Source organism: Rhinolophus hipposideros (assembly GCF_964194185.1).
Source record: "Rhinolophus hipposideros genome assembly, chromosome: 12".
NCBI lineage: Eukaryota > Metazoa > Chordata > Mammalia > Chiroptera > Rhinolophidae > Rhinolophus > Rhinolophus hipposideros.
The window spans coordinates 52,880,159-52,901,737 of record NC_138058.1 but is presented as its reverse complement, the minus strand read 5'-3'; the positions used below and the strand labels follow the sequence as shown (position 1 = coordinate 52,901,737).

At 38.3% G+C, this 21,579-nt stretch overlaps 2 protein-coding genes across 4 annotated transcripts in view; one reads left to right on the top strand and one right to left on the bottom strand.

Moving 5' to 3' along the window:
- Positions 1 to 9,654, top strand: part of CRIM1 (cysteine rich transmembrane BMP regulator 1) — a 184,471-nt gene extending 174,817 nt beyond the window's left edge. For both annotated transcript variants that reach the window (XM_081069037.1, XM_081069038.1), the window contains 3 exons: positions 2,882 to 3,004; positions 5,499 to 5,689; positions 7,128 to 9,654. In XM_081069037.1, the coding sequence (XP_080925163.1) occupies positions 2,882 to 3,004; positions 5,499 to 5,689; positions 7,128 to 7,304 (491 nt within the window). In that variant the 3' untranslated portion in view covers positions 7,305 to 9,654. The remainder of the gene's footprint in view (positions 1 to 2,881; positions 3,005 to 5,498; positions 5,690 to 7,127) is intronic.
- A 498-nt stretch (positions 9,655 to 10,152) lies between these two features.
- FEZ2 (fasciculation and elongation protein zeta 2) overlaps positions 10,153 to 21,579 on the bottom strand; it is a 38,465-nt gene continuing 27,038 nt past the window's right edge. Inside the window, exons 6-9 of one of the 2 annotated variants that reach the window (XM_081069039.1) lie at positions 18,780 to 18,860; positions 16,525 to 16,600; positions 13,682 to 13,747; positions 10,153 to 11,091 (exon numbers count right to left, since the gene is read on the bottom strand). In XM_081069039.1, the coding sequence (XP_080925165.1) occupies positions 11,075 to 11,091; positions 13,682 to 13,747; positions 16,525 to 16,600; positions 18,780 to 18,860 (240 nt within the window). In that variant the 3' untranslated portion in view covers positions 10,153 to 11,074. The remainder of the gene's footprint in view (positions 11,092 to 13,681; positions 13,748 to 16,524; positions 16,601 to 18,779; positions 18,861 to 21,579) is intronic. The other variant, XM_081069040.1, reaches the window with a different exon arrangement.

The following is a 21,579-nucleotide window of genomic DNA, read 5'->3' as shown; positions in this document are numbered from 1 at the left end:
TCTGGATAGCTCATGCTAGCTCACTTTGTCCTCTGGACGTATCAACTACCATTCTGAAGAGCCTCCGCCTTTACAAAGCACTTACCCCCCTGCCGTCTTCAGATGTGAGTACACAGCCTGTGACTGGCTAGTGCTTGCCCATTTTACAGAAGAAATCGAGGCTCAGAAAAGTTCCGTGAATTATGCAGCTAGTTAGCAGAACTTCGAGTCCTGGTCCTAAGTAGATTTCAGGTTGTCTCAAAAAAAAAGTGGTGCCCACAGCTTGTGAGCCTCAGCATTCCTGAAAAGGACATTTTGAAGAAAGTGGCTCTTACAGCTGACCAGGTGCCTCTGAATGTAAAGGAAGTCATCTTGGGTTTCTCAGAAGTTCAGATCAAATCTGACCACAGGGGAGTAATTCTTAACTGTGAGCATGTACCTGTGATTCGTATGGCCAGGCCAGATGTAGTTTAGTCACTTCTCTGGCCCCGTCATCTAACACCACCAGCAGCTCGAAAGGGCTCTTACGTAGTAAATCGCAGAAGGGTTCTATGTCACAGTTGGGGTTGAATGCAGCCTTTGGCCATGGAAGGCATGGGTCCAGTCATGAAAACACAGTAGCACCCACACTTCTTTTTGTTTCTCCAAGCAGTTTTTCCCAGAAAAGTAGATCCTTTTTTGCCTAAACTGCTCAGAAGCAGCCTAAATTCAAATTAAGGGGAGACGGTCATTTCCCTTCAGATTTGAGGACACAGAACTAGAACTTGAAGTATTTTGTGATTTGGAAAACAAGGAGGTGTGGGTGTATGGTAATCAGAGCTGAACTGAGCTGAGTGGAGCAGACTGATACACAGGCCAGGCCAGAAGCTGCTGAACGATGAGACGGCACTGTCAGGAAGAGGCTGGGGGGGCAGGGTTGGTCTCGATCATGGCTGTGTCCCCAACCCTTAGACCAGTGTCTGCCACACAGGAAGAACTCAGGAAATACTTGCTGTACAATGGTGAGGTAATTCATCACCCAAGAAGACATCTCCTTCCGTCCGAGGCAGCCCTTTCTAACTTTCTCGGCTGTTGCCAAGCAGAGCCTTTCTAAGCACCTGTGGGAAGAGAACTCACACAGTTGAGTCTCTGTTGTTGGCGGGGGTTCCCTTGAAACCTACTCACACGCAGGAAGGAGGCTGAAGAGTTTCAAAGCTGTTCTCCATTGTTCTCACCCAGGAACATCCCTGAAGAGAAACTGAATCGATCCAAGCTCTGAGCGCCTCTGCAGAGGTGTCTGTGCTTTAGCTGTTAATGTCACAGGTTTGGTGGAATAGATCTTGTGTCAGCCTCAGAAGCCTGTGGCAGGTTTGCCCCGATGTGATAGGAAGGTTCAGCGCTGCTCATTGGACCAGGGAGGGGAAGGGCTCAGGGGTGGTGTGGTATTTAAAGATCTCACTGAAGTGTCAAAATAGTTTTCTTCCCAAATTCCTCCAGGAAACCACATCTAAGGGTTTTTCAGTGGGCGAGCTAAACACCATCTCCCGAAACACCCGCCCCAGAACCACCCAGTCCAGACCGACCAAATGAGGACCTGTGAGAATCAGCACATTTTATAAGCTCTTTGGGTGACTCAGGTTCACACCTGAGAAAAGTCTGAGACTCACTGCTTTGTACTCAGGCCCTTGCTTCTGTAAATAACATTTTTCAGTAAATTCTCACTTTGACTCTAGATACAGTTTTCAGGGACTCATCGGAATTATAAGCCTATCTAGTTCTTGCCATGTCTGAGGTCTTATATTTTTAGTAAGGAAGCAGAAAACTGAGGTACTAAGGCCCAAGTGACTTTATTCTTGGGGGCAATGGGAAGACTTGGGCCTGGAGTCCCAGCTCTGCAGTTCCTGGGTGCATAACCTTGGGCGGTGTATTTAACCTCTCTGACTTGATGGCCCTGACAGGTACTTAGTTAACTCACAGTGGAAGCTTAGCAGGTGCTCTCTTCTCTGCCACGTTTCCCTTCTCTCAAATTCATCTTAACAGTATCTGGCCAATAGGAAGCATGTGGTTGATGCAGACTCTGACTCTCGCATTTCGAAATAGAGGTTTTTAAGAATTATTTCTTCAAAAAGTTGGGCTAGTTGTTAGCCAGATAAAGTAAGGATATACAAATATATTTGTAGGAGAAGGTAAGCTTTAAACATTTGCATTGGTCCCTTTTAGAACTTGACTTAAAAAAAAAAAAAAGACCTGATATGTGGGGTAGAGAGTATTCTTCTTCTCAGAAGACAGTTTTGTTTCGTTGTAGTGTCTTGTTGATCAAAGTGTCTATATGATTGAAAATATATTTATTGATGATCAATTTCCAATCCACATGGTTCCAGTGGTAACACAGCAGACACTTAAGACTTACATCAGGCAGCACCTCATGAGGTCTGTCCATACCCCATTTCTATTTAGGGGAAGAGACTGGAGGGGAAATGGCTAAGAAATGCATAGTGGAAGATGCTTTAACCTTTTCACTTCCTGCGACATGTAAATGATTCAACAATCATGGATTAAAGAGCAATAGTTATTCAAGTCTAATATTTAGCTGATAGAAAGTAAAAGAAATCTTTCCATTTCAGTCTCATGCTTGCACAAAATTATAGAGCCATCACCATTTGACATGAAAAAGCAGAGTACCTGACCCCAGAGGACAAGAAAATCTTTCTTCCCCCCTTTTAAGTGGTAATAAGATATGTGTCCCACTCCTGCAAAGCTAGAGATGGTCTGACATTAGTGATATAAATGCAAAAGCTGGATCTTGCATGTCCCAGGATGTATTGTGTTGAACTGAATGCACCATCCATTTGGATTGAGGAAACAAAGCCAGCAATCGCTAGACTCTCCCTCATCTCTCATGAAAAATATCCCCCTTTTTCAGAAATGTATGTCCCAGAACCAACCAATATACCTATTGAGAAGACAAATCATCGTGGAGAGATTGACCCAGAAGTTCCCATGTGGCCCACACCTAGTGAAAATGACATTATCCATCTCCCCAGAGGTAAGTGCCAAAGTCAACTGAAATCTGTCTAGTCTTATGGAGGGTCTACTTTGTTTTTTTAATTTTTAAAACTTCCTTTGGATAGCTTTTAAATGGCATGTCCAACTAAGTTCAAATAACTATTCTAGAGAAGACGGGCTTGGCTGTAACATATTTCACAACCCAGAATGATAAAGTAAGTCTACAGACAACTGGGTAAAATGCCTCCTCTGGCCCCACACACACGTTCAGAGACTTAGTGATAATAGAACGAAATATGTTTTGTCCTTAGTAGACTTTCTAAGCCATCGCTGATATTTATATGTGTGAATAAACTTTATAAGCAGAGTAGTAATAAATTATTCACTGTCCCTGTGAATTCTGTACTAAGCATTTATGCATTAGGTTACCCTCTACATCTGGGTAGATTTTACTCCACAAGACTTCGATTTATTACATGTTGATTTTTCCCCTCACCAAGTTTATTCCATGCTTTATTTTTCTTGCTCTGTCCTTTCAGTTGCATATAATAGAGATGTTATTCTGTCTCTTGGTAGTTAGGTGGTAAAGCAAGGGAGTTCCTGTCCATATTGCCTTCTCTATAAAAGTAGACTTCTTGATCAAAATGTTAGGTTGGTGTAAAAGTAATTGCTGTTTAAAAGGTTAAATTGCAAAAACCACAATTTCTTTTGCACCAGCCTAATAGTATAATCTTGCTCTTCGCCATGACTCAGTACTGCCTCCTCGAACATTTTCAACATCACTGCTATGCAATTTTTGTAATATTTCCTTTGGAAGAAGCAGTATTCATTGCTTGAGAGATTAATGGTCTGTTACTCTAGCGGTTCATAGTGTTATGCTTAGATCAAGCCAAATGACCTGAGAGCCAAATTCCTGGACCCAGTGTTTTGGCTCCTTGTATAATCCCTCTGACTGAATGGTGCTTTAGCATTATGTTTACATTCATTCAATCCATAAATGTTAGTGATTACTCTATGCCACGCACTGTTCTAGATGGTGGGCTGTGGTCATAAGAACCACCTTATTTATTGTAATTTGTTGAAGACTTATGCATTATATAGTATCTGTATTATAAGGACCCTGAAGGGAAATTTCCTCATGTATCAGTAGCAAGAAAATGTATGCTTCTCCTAAGCAACAGATTGGCTTTAATCTTAAAGACATTATGAATCTTATTGATACTTTACTTCTCTTTTTTCCTTTGGCTGCTAGGAAGCTCAAAGCTAAATTATTATGCCCCACTTCCAGCATTAAAACACAACTTAATGATTGAATTTTGTTAATAGACCTCAGTTGAACAGACCTTCGTTGAAGCTTCATTTTCCCTTCACCAAGATTTTCCTTTTCAACAATCTTCTTGTATGGCATACGTTCCCTAAAACCATTTCCAATATCATTTGTAATGTGATAAGGCAAAAATTCATTCCTTTACTCATTGTGTATTTAAAGCCTGAATTCTTCGATAAAATGTTATTTTTACCTTTGGAGTTTTTCTTGATGCTGATAAATATGTTCCTCTTTTTTCTCCCTTCCTATAAATATTACTATCTACATTGGCTAAAATGACTAGGAAGGTTCCCTTCTTCCCATTCCCCCACGTATACAAAGCAGCATATTCATAAAAATCTGATTCTTAAACCGTAGACAGTCTGAATATCGCATAGCTGTGCAACTGTGTGAGCTGCGTTTCCAAAACAATTTAGGAGCAACTCTTTTTGATTGTATGTGTCCTGCATCTTTCACTAACCTGCTCTTTGATGCTCTTTGATTCAGACAACCTGACTGCAGTGGTTTATTTGTAACAAAATAAAGGGAAACTTCCAGGGAGTGTTCCTGCTTGGTATATATTTAACCTTGTTAACTCCAGCTGCAATCTTCATTGCAAGAATGATGATTACAAGGAGCAGAAAGACCTTCATTCATAGGAGCAAAGTTAAAGGTTGTCCCCTGTGCAGAATATTAATAACTAAGGCAGGAAAAGGATCGAATAGGCCTAGTGAATTTTCAGCAAGTTTATGAAAAGTTTAGAGCTCAGTAAATCAGAGTATCAACCAAAAGACCAAGCTTTTCATTCATTCTGGCTTAGTTTTCATTATTACACTGGTAATCAGTCTTAGCTATTAGTCACCTATTTGCTGCTAAGCTGGGAGCTAAGCTAATGTTTCTGCTTTAAAATCTTAGAAGCCAGTAGAGGTTAATATTAATCAAAAATTTTTTTTCTAGTCTAATTTTAGTCACTTTTTAAAGTCTTCCTAAGAATTTTCTTATTTTCTTGACGAGCGCAAACCAGCGTCATCCTACCCAGTTATTAACCCTCATCTTTCCTTTTTCACATCCGTCCCTAAGAGCTCTGTCCTCTTTTTGGATTCACATTAGACTTTCATCGTATGTTAGCCTTCAAGTATTGTAAAGCAATAAAACCAAGTTGTTGATCTCTATTTGCAGTGTAATTCTGGTGTTAGGTAATAAATGCTTGTAACTTTTCTTTTCCTAGATGTGGGTCACCTCCAGGTAGATTATGGAGATACTAATAGACGGCACCCAGGAGAAGATTCTTCATTGGACTCCATTGCTTCTGTTGTGGTTCCCATCATAATAGTCCTCTCCATTATAATAGCATTCCTGTTCATCAATCAGAAGAAACAGTGGATACCTCTGCTTTGCTGGTATCGAACACCAACTAAGGTATCGTCCTGAAAAAATGTCAGCCTCTTGACTGATCAAACTAGGAAAGCTTACATGCTTATTATTTCCTTAAATTGTTTGATATATTTTATATTAGCCAGTACAATTTTCACTTTGCTTTTTAGAGCCTCAAGTACACATCAAGCTGTAGCAATCAGTCAGATTCTAGTACTTGCGCAGGGATCAATGGCTGGATGAATTACCTATCATCCACTGGTTAATGAATGCTGACTTTTCAGACCCAGTTTCCTGGATTTACTTTAAAGTTCCCAAACAAACAAGTACCTCTGGATTGATTCCTAAATCGTCGTTTATATGAGAAATGAAAAGTTGGTCACCTGGTGTTTCTCAGTGATCTGTCAACTAAGAATTGGGAGAGAAAAGAAATCATAAGGGCAGGGTGATGATACCAAGCAGAGGCATGAAGAGAGCTGGACAATTATGAGCATGCACAAAAGTCTAAAGGACGGGGAGACATGTCGAGGGAAAAAGAGAAGGGAAAGGTAGAAAAAGATGAAGAGATTGTGTAAATAGTAGACGAGGTACAAAGAGAGGCAGATTTCATATTGAGGGAGAGAGTATGTATTTGTTGTAGAATCTGCCTATTTTTCAAAGGCAAGAAAATTCATTTTCATTAAGGGAAGTAAATCGTGTTTTTTTCCAACCCAAATTTCTATCTTTTGCATTTAGTTTGTATTTTTTTCTTTTTGTTTTTGTTTTTTTTTGTAAGAAAATCAATCATACAACCTTAAGAATTGAAAACAGCCTAAATAATTGTTTTAATCCAATTTACCATGTAGATGACCCTTGCCTATAACATTCTGGCAGATGGTTGTCTTGCCTCTGATTTCCTTTTGACAAGTATGCACTGGGCACGGCCTAGGTGCAGGACCCACGCTGGCTCAGGATACAGGCAAGACCGAGGCAGATACAGGCAAGGACTGAGCAAGACACAGCCCACACCGCCAAGCTGAGAAAAGGGACCCACTCATAGTGTGTGGAGGGGCTACATACAGGCGGGCTGGCCCAACGTGTAATGCTGTTACACAGCCTGAGCGATTCAAAATTGTCTGCTTATCTCAAAATCTGCATATCTGGTAACTTCTACTCATTCTTCAGGCCCTTTTAAGCACTAGTCTGCACTTCAAGGATTTGAAAATAATTATGACACTCACTTTATCAGTCTTTTTTTTTCCCCCTCAGTTCCTTCATCCACTCCTTTGACATAATCTATTGACAGTTCATCTTTACAGAGTTTGTCAGCATCCCTCATAAAACTGTAGTTGGTACTAAAACAGAATGTAATCTCCACCGGGTCTGCCCATCCGTGTACTGGGAAGCTCTTCTCCCACTTGACTTATTAGGCTCTAAATTTGTGTTAATTTGGCATATGTAAAGCAGCTAATTCTTTGTGGTTTCTCCTCTTCTCACGAAACAGCCTTCTTCCTTAAATAATCAGCTGGTATCTGTGGACTGCAAGAAAGGAACGCGAGTCCAAGGGGACAGTGCCCAGAGAATGCTGAGAATTGCTGAACCAGATGCAAGATTCAGTGGCTTCTACAGCATGCAAAAACAGAACCACCTACAGGCAGACAATTTCTACCAAACAGTGTGAAGAAAGGCAAGTCAGACGAGGTTTTAGAAGACAGACAGCGACTAAATCTGCTCTTAAGTCAAGTAGAATGTGTGCACTTGCTTAGTGGATTGTATTGGATTGTGACTTGATGTACAGCGCTTAGAACTGACTGGGATGGGCTCTCCTCTACAGCAGTGTGCAGAACCAAGCATTCCCACTTTTCCTCAAGATAACTGACCAAGTGTTTTCTTAGAACCAAAGTTTGTAAAGTTGCTAAGACATGTTTGCTTGTAATATAGCTGTAGAGATATCTGGGGGTGGGGACAGTGAGTTTGGTTGGGGGAAATGGGTTGGGAGGGTGGTGTTGGGAAGACAAATTGGTCAGCTTGGCTCGGGGAGAAATCCAGTAAAATAAAAGCAGTTCAGTGGCGCAGAGGGTATTTTTTTTTCCTGTTGTTCTGAAGACTGCACTGGTTGCGGCAAAGCTCAGGCCTGAACGAGCAGGAAACAAAAAAAAAAGGCCTTGCGATCCAGCTGCCATGACCACCTTAGAACTACCAGATGAGCACATCCGAACCTTTCGATAGCCATCCCAGGTCTAAAGCCACAAGTTTCTTTGCTATACAGTCACAGCTGCAGTAGGCGGTGAGGAGGCAAGAGAAATGTGAGCGCAACGTTTCTCTAAAGCGGGTTATTAAGGATATATACAGTTATATACTTTTTGCTGCTTTCGTTTTTTTTTTCCAAGCCAATCAGCCAGTTCCTAGCAGAGTCAGCCAATAAACAGGAAGGACCTAGTCATTTCTTGATGTGAGCACTGGAGCTTTTCTGACTACAGCGTGGCAGGAAGGAGGGAGAGGGTGAAGGATACCAGGTATTTCCAGGGGCGACGCTTCATTGTTTGTTGTTGCTTTGTTCTGTTATATCGTTGGTTGTTCATAGTTTTTGTTGAAGCTCTAGCTTAAGATGAAACCTTTTTTAAAAAAGACTGTTTGGGGATCTTTTTTTTTTTTTTTCGTTATTATATACTGATCTACAAAATAGAAACTACTTCATTTTAATTGTGTATTATTCAAGCACCTTTGTTGAAGCTCAAAAAAATATGCCTCTTTAAACTTTAGCAATTATAGGAATATTTATGTAACTATCTTATGCTTCAAAAAAAAAGTATTTGTGTGCATGTGTATATAATATATATATACATATATATTTATACACATACAATTTATGTTTTCCTGTTGAATGTATTTTTATGAGATTTTAACCAGAACAAAGAAACAGGCATTTCATATCAGTGCTTTTGACCACTTACAAATTTTTGAGTAACCCAAAATCTCATCTTACAGTTTCATTGGAAAGAAAGATGTGTGTGAGAGTATACATGTACTCACATACCTTGAGCAGTCAGCACCAGCCCTGCTATGAAGAAGGTATTCCTTTGTTAAATCTTCCTCATTTGGGTTTGCTTTCAGTTGGTTTTCAATTCGCTCACTGGCCAGAGACACTGATGACAATTTATCTGTATCACTAATCAGCTCCTGGGTTGTTGTTTTTTGTTTTGGTTTTTTTTTTTTTTTTCAAACAACTGTTTGAAACAACTACTGGAATATTGTCCATAATAAGCTGGAAGTTTGTTGTAGTTTGCCTCAAATATAACTGACTGTATACTATAGTGTTAACTTTTCAAACAGCTCTTAGCACTTTTATACTAATTACCCATTTGTGCATTGATTTTTTTTTTCTTTTAAAAATGCTTGTTGTGAAAGACACAGATACCCAGTATGCTTAATGTGAAAAGAAAATGTGTTCTGTTTTGTAAAGGAACTTTCAAGTATTGTTGTAAATACTTGGACAGAGGTTGCTGAACTTTAAAAAAAATTAATTTATTATAATAATGACCTAATTTATTAATCTGAAGATTAACCATTTTCTTTGTCTTAGAATGTCAAAAAAAAAAAAAAAAAGAAAAAGGTGTTCTAGCTGTTTGCATCAAAGAAAAAAAAAGATTTATTATCAAGGGGCAATATTTTTATCTATTTCCAAAATAAATTTGTTAATGACATGTTACCAAAATAGATTTACATCAGCCTGATTATTATAAAATTTTGTTGACAATTAATCCATTCCTGGCATAAAAAGTCTTTAGCAAAAAAAAAAAAAAAAAAAAAAATTGTAAATGCTTGCTTTTTGTTTTTTTCAATCATGGCCATATTATGAAAATACTAACAGGATATAGGACAAGGTGTAAATTTTTTTATTATTATTTTAAAGATATGATTTATCTTGAGTGCTGTATCTATTACTCTTTTACTTTGGTTCCTGTTGTGCTCTTGTAAAAGAAAAACAAATATAATTTCCTGAAGAATAAAATAGATCTATGGCACTTGCAGTGCACTGTAGTTCTACAGTTTGTTCTGTTTTCAAAAAACAAAGCTGTAGGGGTTTGCTTGCAATTTAGTTTTCGGCAGCAAATAAACACTTTGACTCTTAAATCCCACAATGTAATTTTCAAAAAGATTCCACATCTGGGATTAGAAAGACAAATTGTCCTTTTGTTTCCAAGTTGTCAGCCTATATAGCTCCTTGTGACCGTAGGAAAGGGTCACACACAGCTATACTGACTCTTACTCCACTCATATTATCTAAGGGAGAAAGCTACCACAGCTGTTGTGTATGTCTCACAGACCTGGGAAAAAGCAGGATTTCTGTCCTTGCACAGTAGCTCAATGCGACCTGGAGAAGTCCCTCTCCCCTCTTTACCATCAGGAGGCTAACTGGGGTTTCACCAGCTCACACCCTCTAGTGATGGACAATGTGTGGAATAGTAAGGGGAAGAATCTAGCACTGCAAGAGAAGAAAAATCATTAAAAATAAAGGTCTCAAGCATACATTACCTTTTTTACCCAGCATTTATTAAATGGCATTGATTTGATTAGAACTAGCAATGGGTTCATGACTAGTGATGTACCCATGAGTAGCTGTGTCTAGAATTAATAATTTAGGAAAACACACAGGCATGAATACAATATAACAGTGACGGGAAATGGGCGATGCTGCAGCATTCAGTTTCTTAAGCACCATAAAGGAAAGGACACTTCTTCACAGACGCATGGAACAAAACACAAACATCTAAAGTTAAACAATACAAGGTTCTGAAAGTAAATGGCAACGTAATGGTTAAGATTTGAACAGTGGTAAAACACACAGCAACTTCTAAAACCAGGCATCGCCAACAGTTTCAATGTTCACAAGTATTAAGCTAAGATAACACATTCTGGTTTTGCTTCTTCTGAAAACAGCCACATGTGGTAAGTTTCAGTTTCTGGACAATACTGGTAGGTGATATTTATACTACAATTCTGTTATAAAAATCAGTGTTGGTTTTTGCCATCACTTAAGGATAGCTATAGTAAAAATCTCTCAATGCTTTAATTCCATTCTTCAATGTAATTTAGTTCTAGGAAGCCATAACTCAAATGGGCATATTGTCAGTTAATGAAAACTATAACTGCACATGCATGATTAATATTACTCCCCCTTACCCTACAAAAGTTGGAGAAGAGTTCATAATTGTTAGTATTTAACAAAAAAACATCTGTAGAATTCAAAATAGTGCCGTATTTCTCTTGGTTCATAATAAAAAGAATTAATGAAGGCATGATCTATTAATACTGAATCACAAACTCAAGTTCAAGTGTGCTGAGTTTCCAATAGCAGGAAGGTAATGGTAGCCAGCTTTCAAAATAATGCTATAGGAAATCTAGCTTGTAGTCCATGAAAGATAAAACTGCTCCTGAAGTGATGGTGCCCTATGTAGGACACAGAACTAGAACAAGAAAAATAAAATAAAAATGTATATTTGTATACATTTACACAAGATGTATTTATATTTTATATACATTTCACATGTATATTTAAAAACACCATTAACTAATGAGAACTAAATATTAATGCAAGGATTTGTAGTAGCAATTTAAGAAAAGGGGGGTGGGTTAAAAGGCTATATCCAACAATGAAAAGCTCTCTTAAGACCTTTACTAGAATTGCCCAGAAATGAGATCCCAAAGGCCATGTCTCTTAGGGAACCCCTTAGAACAGAACGCCAGAATGTTAGCCCTATATCATGAGGTCTTTGCACAGCACACAGGCTCCCTGGTGAACTCAAAGAAAGGTGACCATTTTTATTCCTATCTAGGGTCAGCACATGGGCAGCCATAACTGCACTGCTTGTTTTTGGTAGAAATGTTAAGGGGAAGGGTGGCCGCAGGTGGAAGTGGGATAATTAAGCAGGTATAAGAAAGAGAAGGCTAAGTAGCCCACAAAGCATCCATCCCATGTTCCCCAGACCAAAAGTGAGGGCACTTTTCTACCTTAACATCAAAACTAAGGTGGGATAGTCAAGCAGTCAAGCCATAGTCGCTAGTATTAAAACAGCAATGAGAAAGCCACCAAGAAAAGGGAGGACGAGTTCTCCCTTGAGCAACACCCCCTCCCAGGCAAATGTTCTAATACTGGTCCCAGAGGGAGAGGAATCGTCAACTGGCTGTGGATTTCCAGGATGGGTGGAAAGGAGCATTTGAAATCACGACACATCCGCACCTTGCCATGCACTTGAATACGTCTAAGCATTACACTCCCCGCTCTTCATTTCCTCGACTATAATGTCACCATTTTAGACTGGACCCTAGCTTCTTTTCCACCCACTCCTTAAAATTCAAAGCCAAGACAAAACCACAACACACATATACAAGCAGCTCATCAGAAGCAGGTACGGTACAGATAGACCCGGGCTCGCGGGCTGGAGCCAGCAGCCTGAGCATGGAGCAAAATGAGACGGATGGGTGCTGCTTCCCTAAGGCACGCAGTGTAGGTTCAGTTACGTCCTGGGTTTTAGAGGGGAAAATTAAAAATCACTTTCCCCCAGAGCACTCTGTTCTCTGGGTCATAAAATTTTTTCATGCAGTCAACTGATAGAAGCTAGAGAATGCTTCAGCAGCTCATTTTATCTCTGGCCCTCGTGGCAGTGCCCTCAGGACCCACTATTATTAAAAATTAAGACATCTCATTCCTGTTTCACATTTATAAGAATAATCCAGTTTTCATATCAGTGTTAGCACAACACAAAAGCAAACAAAGATGTCCAGTATTAAAAAAAAAATCGGCTTGTAATAAGAAAAAGTCTTCCATCAGAAAAACAAAGCTTAGGCAAAAACAATGTCACTTAGCCTTTTCTACTCTCTGTTAACTAATAATGGCTGGCTCCCCATTGAGTCTTTTATACGGTGACCCTTTGAGCTCCTGGTCTACCGTGTTTCCCCGAAAAGAAGACCTAGCTGGACAATCAGCTCTAATGCGTCTTTTGGAGCAAAAAGTAATAGAAGACCCGGTCTTATTTTACTATAACATTAAAGACCGGGTCTTCTATTAATGTTTGCTCCAAAAGACGCATTAAAGCTGATTGTCCAGCTAGGTCTTAGTTTTGGAGAAACGGTATACTACGATTCCCTCTTTATGAAGCTAGGGTTGAAGAATAGTCCCCTCCGAGTTAGCTGACAGCTCAGAAATCCCCGTCTTCCTATGTTCAGCTAACAACTGATGGAGATGAGATAGAACCCAAAAAAGAAAAATGTTACCAGAAGAGGATTGTTCTCAAAATTGGATCAAACACTACAGGATGAATTTTGGGATGCTCTGAAAATCTGTCACATGAATAACTGCTACTTTTCAAAAAGTAATTTCACTGAAAAGTATTAGTTTTGCCTATAATTAAATTCCTCAGTTCCCCTCTTTATCATCTGAATTTTCCTCTTTCCTGAGCCAAGTAGGCGAGCTCATTAAATTCTCAAACAATCCTCTTTCACCTCAAACTATTCCCATCCTGTGTGATTTGATCTTGCTCCTAAGGTTATTGCTCATTTTTTACTGTCCTGGGTTCATGAAACTCCATTCTTTTCATTTTTGCCCGTCCTTGGATGTCCCTGCACCAATGCCTTTTATATTGCTTTTGGGACTGTTAACTGACTTGGCCGTTCCTCCATCATCCATCCTCACTGATCTGTCCTCCCCTCTCTCGACTGGCCCCAAGATGGTAGAGACCACCCTTCTCAAAACCTTCCCGGTGTCAACAACTGAGACTCATAATTATGGTAACATTTTCATAATATTTTCTCCACTGCCTGCCTCAAAGTTTATAATTCAGTTGTGGAAATGGTTTCTAGCCCAGGGCCTCAAAAGTTAAATTTTATATAACCATAATTTATAGTGTTGGTAGCGTAATGAAGCCATTATCCTCACCCTACACAAATGAAATTAATAAAAGTTGTGCATTTGGAAATTATTTTTAATCTATTAGCAAGACAACACACTAACTACCCAGAATTTCCCAACCATTGCACATAAGCCATTATAAAACTCACCTTTTAGTATATAATCAGTTAACAAGCTTGGAACTTTTTCACTGTCCTCTTTCATGGCACAAAGAACTATGAAATAAAATAAGGAAAAGGCAACAATTTCAAATTCAGATCAAAAATATTTCAATCATTGTAGCCTTAATTATGTAGTATAACCAATTTAGGTAAATTATTATTTTCTAGATGAGGGAATATAACTAAAAATGCTCAAGAATTGGTTTCAGTTGAATAAGTCCTTATCCAGGTAAGGACAGTCCAGTTACTGGAGAGTGATTTCCCTGATGTAACAAGTAGTGGCAGCAGGCAACAGAAACCCAGTGATTTGCACAGATTCTCAGTTTTGTCATAAAGACTGGACAGCAAGTTCCTATAAGGTGCACTTCCTATAAGGTGAACTGTGGGGAACAGGAGGACCTCAGCGCTGCAGACATCACAAGCTGGAGAAACAGGTAAATGAAGAGTTCGCTGTACTCTCCAACGAGCATATCTGCCAGCCTTCTTGGAAACTTAAAAGAAAGACCAGGCGTCCATGAAGCAGCACCAGCTATTACGGAACCTGGGTGAATCAGCCTCATCCTAAAGGGAACCTGACGATTGTATCTCTAAGCATAGACAAAATCGGAAAAAGCAGCCACTATTAGAGTCGTTAAAAAAAAAAAACAAACAAAAAAAACCCCTAAACCACCCAGGTACAGATACATCTACAAATACTGCACTTTTGCAGTGACTGACAACTCAAATTTTCCCCAGAGGATCCTGGGGAAAATGCCTCATGATTTTCCCCAGACATAATGACAATACAACACAGTGTAACTGTCAAGTCAGCCTTCCTGCGTTTAAATCCTTTCTCTGCTGCTTCCTAGTTGTGAGACTGTGAGCAAGTTACTTAACCACACCGGGCACTGAGTTCCTCATCCGTAATCTGAGACGGATAATGAAACGTGTCTCGGAGGCTTGATGTGAGTATTCAGTTACTAATTCAGATGTGAAGGACATAGAACAGAGCCTGGCACAAAATACGTGCCATGTAAGCATTAGCCACATTAGCCATTACATTAACACAACTAACAGCATTCGAAATTCTTCACTACTGTTATCATTGCACCTCCACTAGCTTTTACCAGGATGGCTACATAACCATAAACACTGGGACTGAGCCCCCAGGGCTTCCCGGGGGCGGGGGCGGCTAACATCTACAGGTGGTGCTAGCAGAGGCTCAGGTTCTCCCCAGAGTTCTCAGGAGATACCCACTTGCCTTTCCAAGTGAAGGTCATCCTTCCATCTACGGCCTTCAACCAATCCTGTCCTCATGACTCAATTCACTTAGACATTATTCACGCGCCTTCCACACGTTCACTCACCTAGCGTCCAAGTTGTATCCATCTACAAAGACCCCATCTAAGAATCGGAGGAAGGATATTTTGATGTGGAATGAGGACTTTGATTTGGCCAAGTGTTTGTCCCTGATCTGAGGAGGCAAGTTCTCAGTAATTCCCGGCTTGTAGGCAGTATTTATTTTCCTGTCTTACGGGGCTATTACGTTCAGTATTTCTGCTTCCAATCACATTTTAGATTTGTTTTCAATTCTATATAAAATCACATACCCAAAGCCAGCATCATTAAAAGTACAGTAGACTGGGAATTAAGAGACAACCCTGTAATTAACCTTGTGGGATCTTGGACACTCCTAACTTCGTAAATTCTTCCTGAAAATTAGAGGGCAGGCCTCTGTTAATCTCTTAATTCTTTATTTTAGACTAGCTGGCATCACTTGATTTATTCATATTTAAGTATAAAATGTTGTGAAAGCCTTTTTTCACCAAAGGAAAGAATAAAAAAATCAGGTTAGCAGGCAGGCAGCTAGTACATGAGACATTCGCATTTTTCCTTGGCTCCCCGCAGCCATGCCTCCACATCCCTCATTTCCAAAATAGATGTCATCATCAATATCTATTCATGTGATGCTCTCTCACTGAGTTCCCCCTTTAATTAGCAATTATCACAAATATTTATAATTAGAAAGAACTTAATAGATCAGCAGACCCAATCCCTTCAGGGAAAACAAGGTTGAGTGATGGACTTACCCCAAATCACACATACATTAATTACTATGAGGTAAATAGAGCAATTTTTTTATCCTCATTTTTCACTATGACCAGAAGAAGGTAAATGACTTCCAAGGATATACCCATAAATAATAAGGATAGAACCCGAATTCAAGGCTCATTTATGGCTGTCATAAGAGACATTCAATATAACTGAAGTCTAACAAATTATTTTAAAATGCAAGCCTCTTGAAGATGGAGTATTTTTGTCTGCTTTGCTCACTAAAGTATCCCAAGTGCCCAGAACATGGCCTGACACACAGTAGGCCTTCATCAAATATTTCCAGAATGAATATTCTTAAAATATTACTATCACTTTATGTTCTACCTGTAACTACTGTCTTGGGTTCTATATTCATACAAAAAAAAAATATTTTAGGCCACACTTTTACTAAATCTTTCCTATTCAGTTATTGACAGTCATATTTATATAAGATCCATGAAGCATCTTATTTATTGCTAAATGGATATGTTCTTAAATATAGAAAAGATGGAGAATTACTTTTTTTCCCCAGAAGTTCAGCTTATAAATATTTTAAAAGGGAAGAAAATCAAAAAATATAAATCAACTCTAGATTTAGTGTTTGATGCTATAACCATTTACAGTTTCACCATCAAAAGAATAAAGCATTTACTATCCGAAATCAACAAAACAATAACAGCAACAGTCAGCCAACTAAAATTCATATTTAGCATCAGCAAAAGTAAATAAGGTAACAGTTTAATTTTGTCTTTACTCACTTTTTGTTAATATTTGAAGATCTTCAACAGATGGTGGTCCATTTTTTTTTTCATAAGGAATGACTGTTGTCAAGTACTGTCAAAATTTAAAAAAGCATCACTTAAATCTGAATTATCTGCAAAAATTAAATCCAGTTGCTAGAAATTCTATTTTATAATATGAAACATGAGTTACTTTAGTAAGGAACATCTTACTGTCTCAGCTGGAGCTCATTATTTTACCCACTTCTATCTGCTTCATCCAAGCCCAATGTCAACATAAATATCCATTTTTTTCACCTTTCTGTTACTGAAAATTTCACAGGAGTAGAACGGAAGGTGATTTGTTCATTTTTAAAGTGAAGTCTTATCTATTCTCTTTACATATTTTTCAACATCTTAAAATAGTAGTTTTAAATAAAAACAATTGTAACAGTTCTGCATAAAATAATTTTCCACAACCAAATAACTGTTTCAGAACATTTTTTTCTGATTGAACAGAATGGTTATATGAATAACTTGACAACTTTAAAAGCATATACCAGCCTCTTCCAGAAACCAAGACATACTTACCCAAGTAATTTTAGAGGTGTATTATTATTATTATCATTATTACTTCAAATTATTACCTAAGTAGTTATAAATGTTTAAAGGTATTAAAGGAAAAAAGTGAAAGTGAGAATGGCCTAAAGGGAAATGAATAATGAAAATTCATGTCTGAAATTAAGACAAAACTGCCTACGTAGCTGATTAGTGTAACAGCTCACAAGTATCAGTTATGTCCCAGAGCTATGTCCCATGAAAGCACAATCTGAAAAATTATTCAGATTCTATTCCGGCCACTCCACCCAAAAAAAAGAAAATGCATAGTTTAGTGTAGTCTGCATATGCTCATTTGGAGATCAACTGTTTTTTCCTTGGAATCTCTTCAGCCTCACCTATTACTTAGCCTCTGCTCTAAATCTCAGCTCTATTCCTAATCCTCTTTGAGTGATTTTATCCCACTCATAATCAAAAAAAACAAGAAAAAGTTACTTAACAATAACTGGATCCCTAGGTTCAGAAAAGTAGAAAAAGCGAATTGTTCAATCGTTAAGAAACTTAGTTTTCAATCATCATTTTGGAGTAGACCTCTCCAATGTGATGCACAATTGTATCACTGAATATGTTTCTTTGTAAAGAAGACACCAAAAGCCAGACATGCCCTCTGGGGGCTTCACTAATAGCATGCGTGTCAGGCGTCTTGGAGAAGCATCAGGAAGCCATCCTTGGCATTCAGGCTATCTGGCTACACTTTCAGGCTTTCCTGCCCCACTCCCATTATTAGGTCAGTTTGCAAGTTATTTTGCGATCATGTGAGTTTGAGAGAGGTGAGAAGCCGCCAGAATAAAAGAAAAAAAATTCAACCAGCCCTTTATGGAGCCCCTTTATGAAGGATTCTTTCATGTCGATTACTGCCTTTCTTGAGGAATACAAAACTCCCTTCAGTAAAAACCTTCAGCTCAAATGCCTTCTTCTGATAAACTGCCTACAAGCTATATTCTACATTTCTCCATCTTCACTTAAGCACTAAATTGAAGAGTTCTTTTTGAAGTGAAAATTTCAAATTGTGAAAAGTAATTTTAAGCATACTCAATGTAGCTGCTGTTTTTCCTATGTTCCTAATATTCCTGAAATCACTACACAAAAATGTAATAAAAAGCAAATTGCTATACATTTGATTGTATATTCATACCCATGTGTGATTTTGTGTAGATAATGTGTTATGCTTTATTTGGTAGACAAGTGAGTTTTCTGACTACATGATTGATGCATCTTAAAAACAGATGAATATCATTTAAAAGGAAGTAAGATACACTCTATAGAACTCTAGTCTAAAAAGATGCCAACGGCTGGTTTTTTTCCCCCAAAATGAGATCGTGTTTCTTAAACTTTTAGAATTAGAGTAGCATATTCTAGTTGAATTATTTTCTCTTTTATATATTCTACACATGCAATTCATTATGTAAATATGTTAATACTTATTTGTTTAAAGGTAAGAGTGGAAAATGGAGTTCTGAAACACGTATTAAGAATGCATTGACTCGATTGTCCAATTTGAAAAATGCTTTTCAAGGGAAATTCTGTGCAATATCAAGATTATAAATATAATAAACTTTGATTTCTCTCTTTTAAGCAAGTCTTAGTAAATTAGTAAAAACTGCCAGCTCTCAGACCCTTCACTTACACAAAAAATGAAAAATCAGAGAATGAGGAAAATAAGAATAACCGAGCACCTGTTTCTCTCCACCTGAATTTCCAAAGGTGTGGCGGAGGCCATTCTGAATGACATTTGAGATCCCTTCCATGCTGAAGCGCTAAAGGCAGCAATATACGGCCCGGAAGAAATGGACAGAGAAAGAAGTTCAAAGACTATTAGTAAGAATATACCACGATGACTTATGTGCCCAAGAGACAAGCAGTTAGAAAATGCCACTACTCATTCAGATAAAGCAGACAAATTCATGCTGTTTTTAAAATGGTTTTGCTACCATTTCTTTGCAAGTCAAATGCAAAAGCAACTGCTTTTATGCTGTTCATGAAGATTTTTCCTAATGCTAAATAAATTTGCTCCATTGTAAACACTATAAGTTGTACACATATCTGTTTTATGCAAAATTCATCACATAATTTTTAAGACATCTTTTGATACTATTTACCTACATTTTATTGAAAGTCTTAATAGTAGCAATACACATATTTTTCAGCGTAAGTTTGCATACTTCTACCATAAGTTTTGAGGACATTAACATAACGTTTGGCAAATGAAATGCTATTACTTGGAAAGCTAATTATTGCTTCTCACTGGCTCTTCAGGCCACCTGCCCCTGCCTTGATGCAGAAAATGTGAACTGGAAGGACACACATGCTTTCTGAAGAGCTCAGTGGATCCCATGTGCCAGCCAGAGCCCCGAAAACTTCTGCAAAGACTTTCCACACCGTTTCCAGGAAACAACTCTAGCTTCTTTCTCCCAGCAACCTCCAAGACTTCCTAGAATTCACTGTACTGAAAAGGGAATATTTCTCTCCAAACATCTTATCTTGGTTTGTAGCCAGTCTACAATGTCACCAGACACTGTGAAAAGAGTCGATGGCACCTCTATGGCTGCTGAGTCAAAGGACTTATGACTAATGATGGGCAAGAGCATCCTGGCAAAGGAAGTTCAGTCCTATTTCACCGGATGGTTCCTTTCCCTGGAATTTTATAGGGGAAATCTGAATTAGTTAAATACATTTGAGGATTCAAGGCAAAGAATATTTCACCAAGTCCCAAGGAATAGGAGAAAGAAAACCAAGGCAACGGTCTCTGCCCTCAAGAAATGCACAGTTTAGCCCAGTGGTTCTCAAGTGTGGTCCAGGGATCCACCCCCCACACCCAGGAGGTCCCCGAAACCCTTTCAGGGGTCCATGAATCAAAATTGTTTTCTTAGAAGTACTAAGACATAATTTGCCTTCTTTTACGTGCACTGTCTAATGACTTAGAATGAAATAATCCAAATGACAGATTGGATACAGAAGCAGATTTGAGAATCTGACTGAATTTAATTAAACCAGATATTAATGAAATTGATATAAATGCACAGCAATACCATTTTTCTCACTAAATTTTTAAAAAATAGTTATTTGTCATAAAAATACACTATGTAAACATTAATGAGTTTCTTACTGGTATTTTTAAACGACTTTATATGTCAAACTTTTGACAGTTTTAATTTCTAACACAGTAAATATCGATCAAGAAACAATAGCTCTTTCGGGTCTTCAATGCATTTTAAGAGCATAAAGAAATCCTAACAGAAAGTTGAGAAACACCTAGAGGTTTAATCTTTGAAGGAGCGAAGTGCCTCTGTTCAGTCACACATGCAGCGGTATTTCTGACAACCTGATACCACATTTTATCATCTTGTGGGAGCCAGGACATCGATGCTTCTCGTGAATCTTCCTTCTTCCCCATCCCACCCTTCCCAGATCTGCACACCCATGTCTAAGCCAGAACCAAAGGTGTGGTCCAGACACGAGAGTGATTATGCTTCACTCTGCAGACAGCATCACAATTACCATGATGAAGTAGATGAGTTTTAAAAGGAAAACCTACAGATAACTACTTTTTTAGATTTTTCACGTACTGTCATGTAATTTGTTCACTTTTTTTAAAACAGACTATCAAAAGAAATGACTACTAAAAAAAAAAAAAGAAGAAGAAATGACTACTTAGGCTCTACAATCTACAATAAAAATTATGGGAAACTTTTTCAAATAAATAAGTCAGCTCACTTTTAAAATATTCTATTAAAATATGTATTTCCTTTCAAAAGCAATAGAGAAAAATACTAAAGTATATTTTATGTTTGAAGAACACGTTCTAAAACCACTATCTTTACTTTTTACTTTGTCAATTGGAAACCTAATTCCTGCTCCTGGAAAAAAAAAAAAGAAAGGTTGATGCAAATTCTTAAAATCCTAAGGTAGACAGATATACACATACCTACATACACATGTAGGGTGCCAAAAAAAAATGTATACACATTTTAAGACAGGAAAAAACTGTATTGAAATTGTAATATGTACCGATAACAAAAGATGAATATGAGTCATGTGTATACATTTTTTTGACAACCCTGGTATGTGTAATTTAGGTTTCCTTTCTAAATGTGCAGTTGTCAATATTGCTGAGCCATTTCAACTACTGGTAGCCTGGCTACTGAAAGATGACTTTTATGCTACCAGAACTTAGTGAAATAAATGAAAATGCGATCACGTGTGAAGCCACAGTAATTTGGGAAAACTACAAAACTATCGGCTGATCCTATTGAGAGAAGCAGAGGAACCTCTGTCCTTGCAGCCGACTCAGTGCAGGTGGCCAACCAGGCCCCACTGCGTCCTGAGCAGGCAAGTAACATGGCAACGGGTAAGGTTCTACTGCTCCCTGTTCCACAGGGAAAATGACAGAACACGAAGGTCAAAAGGTTCATGGGGAAAACAAAGAAACCAACTAAAAGATGTGTCTGAGAACGTTGAGAATGTTCGTCCACCAAA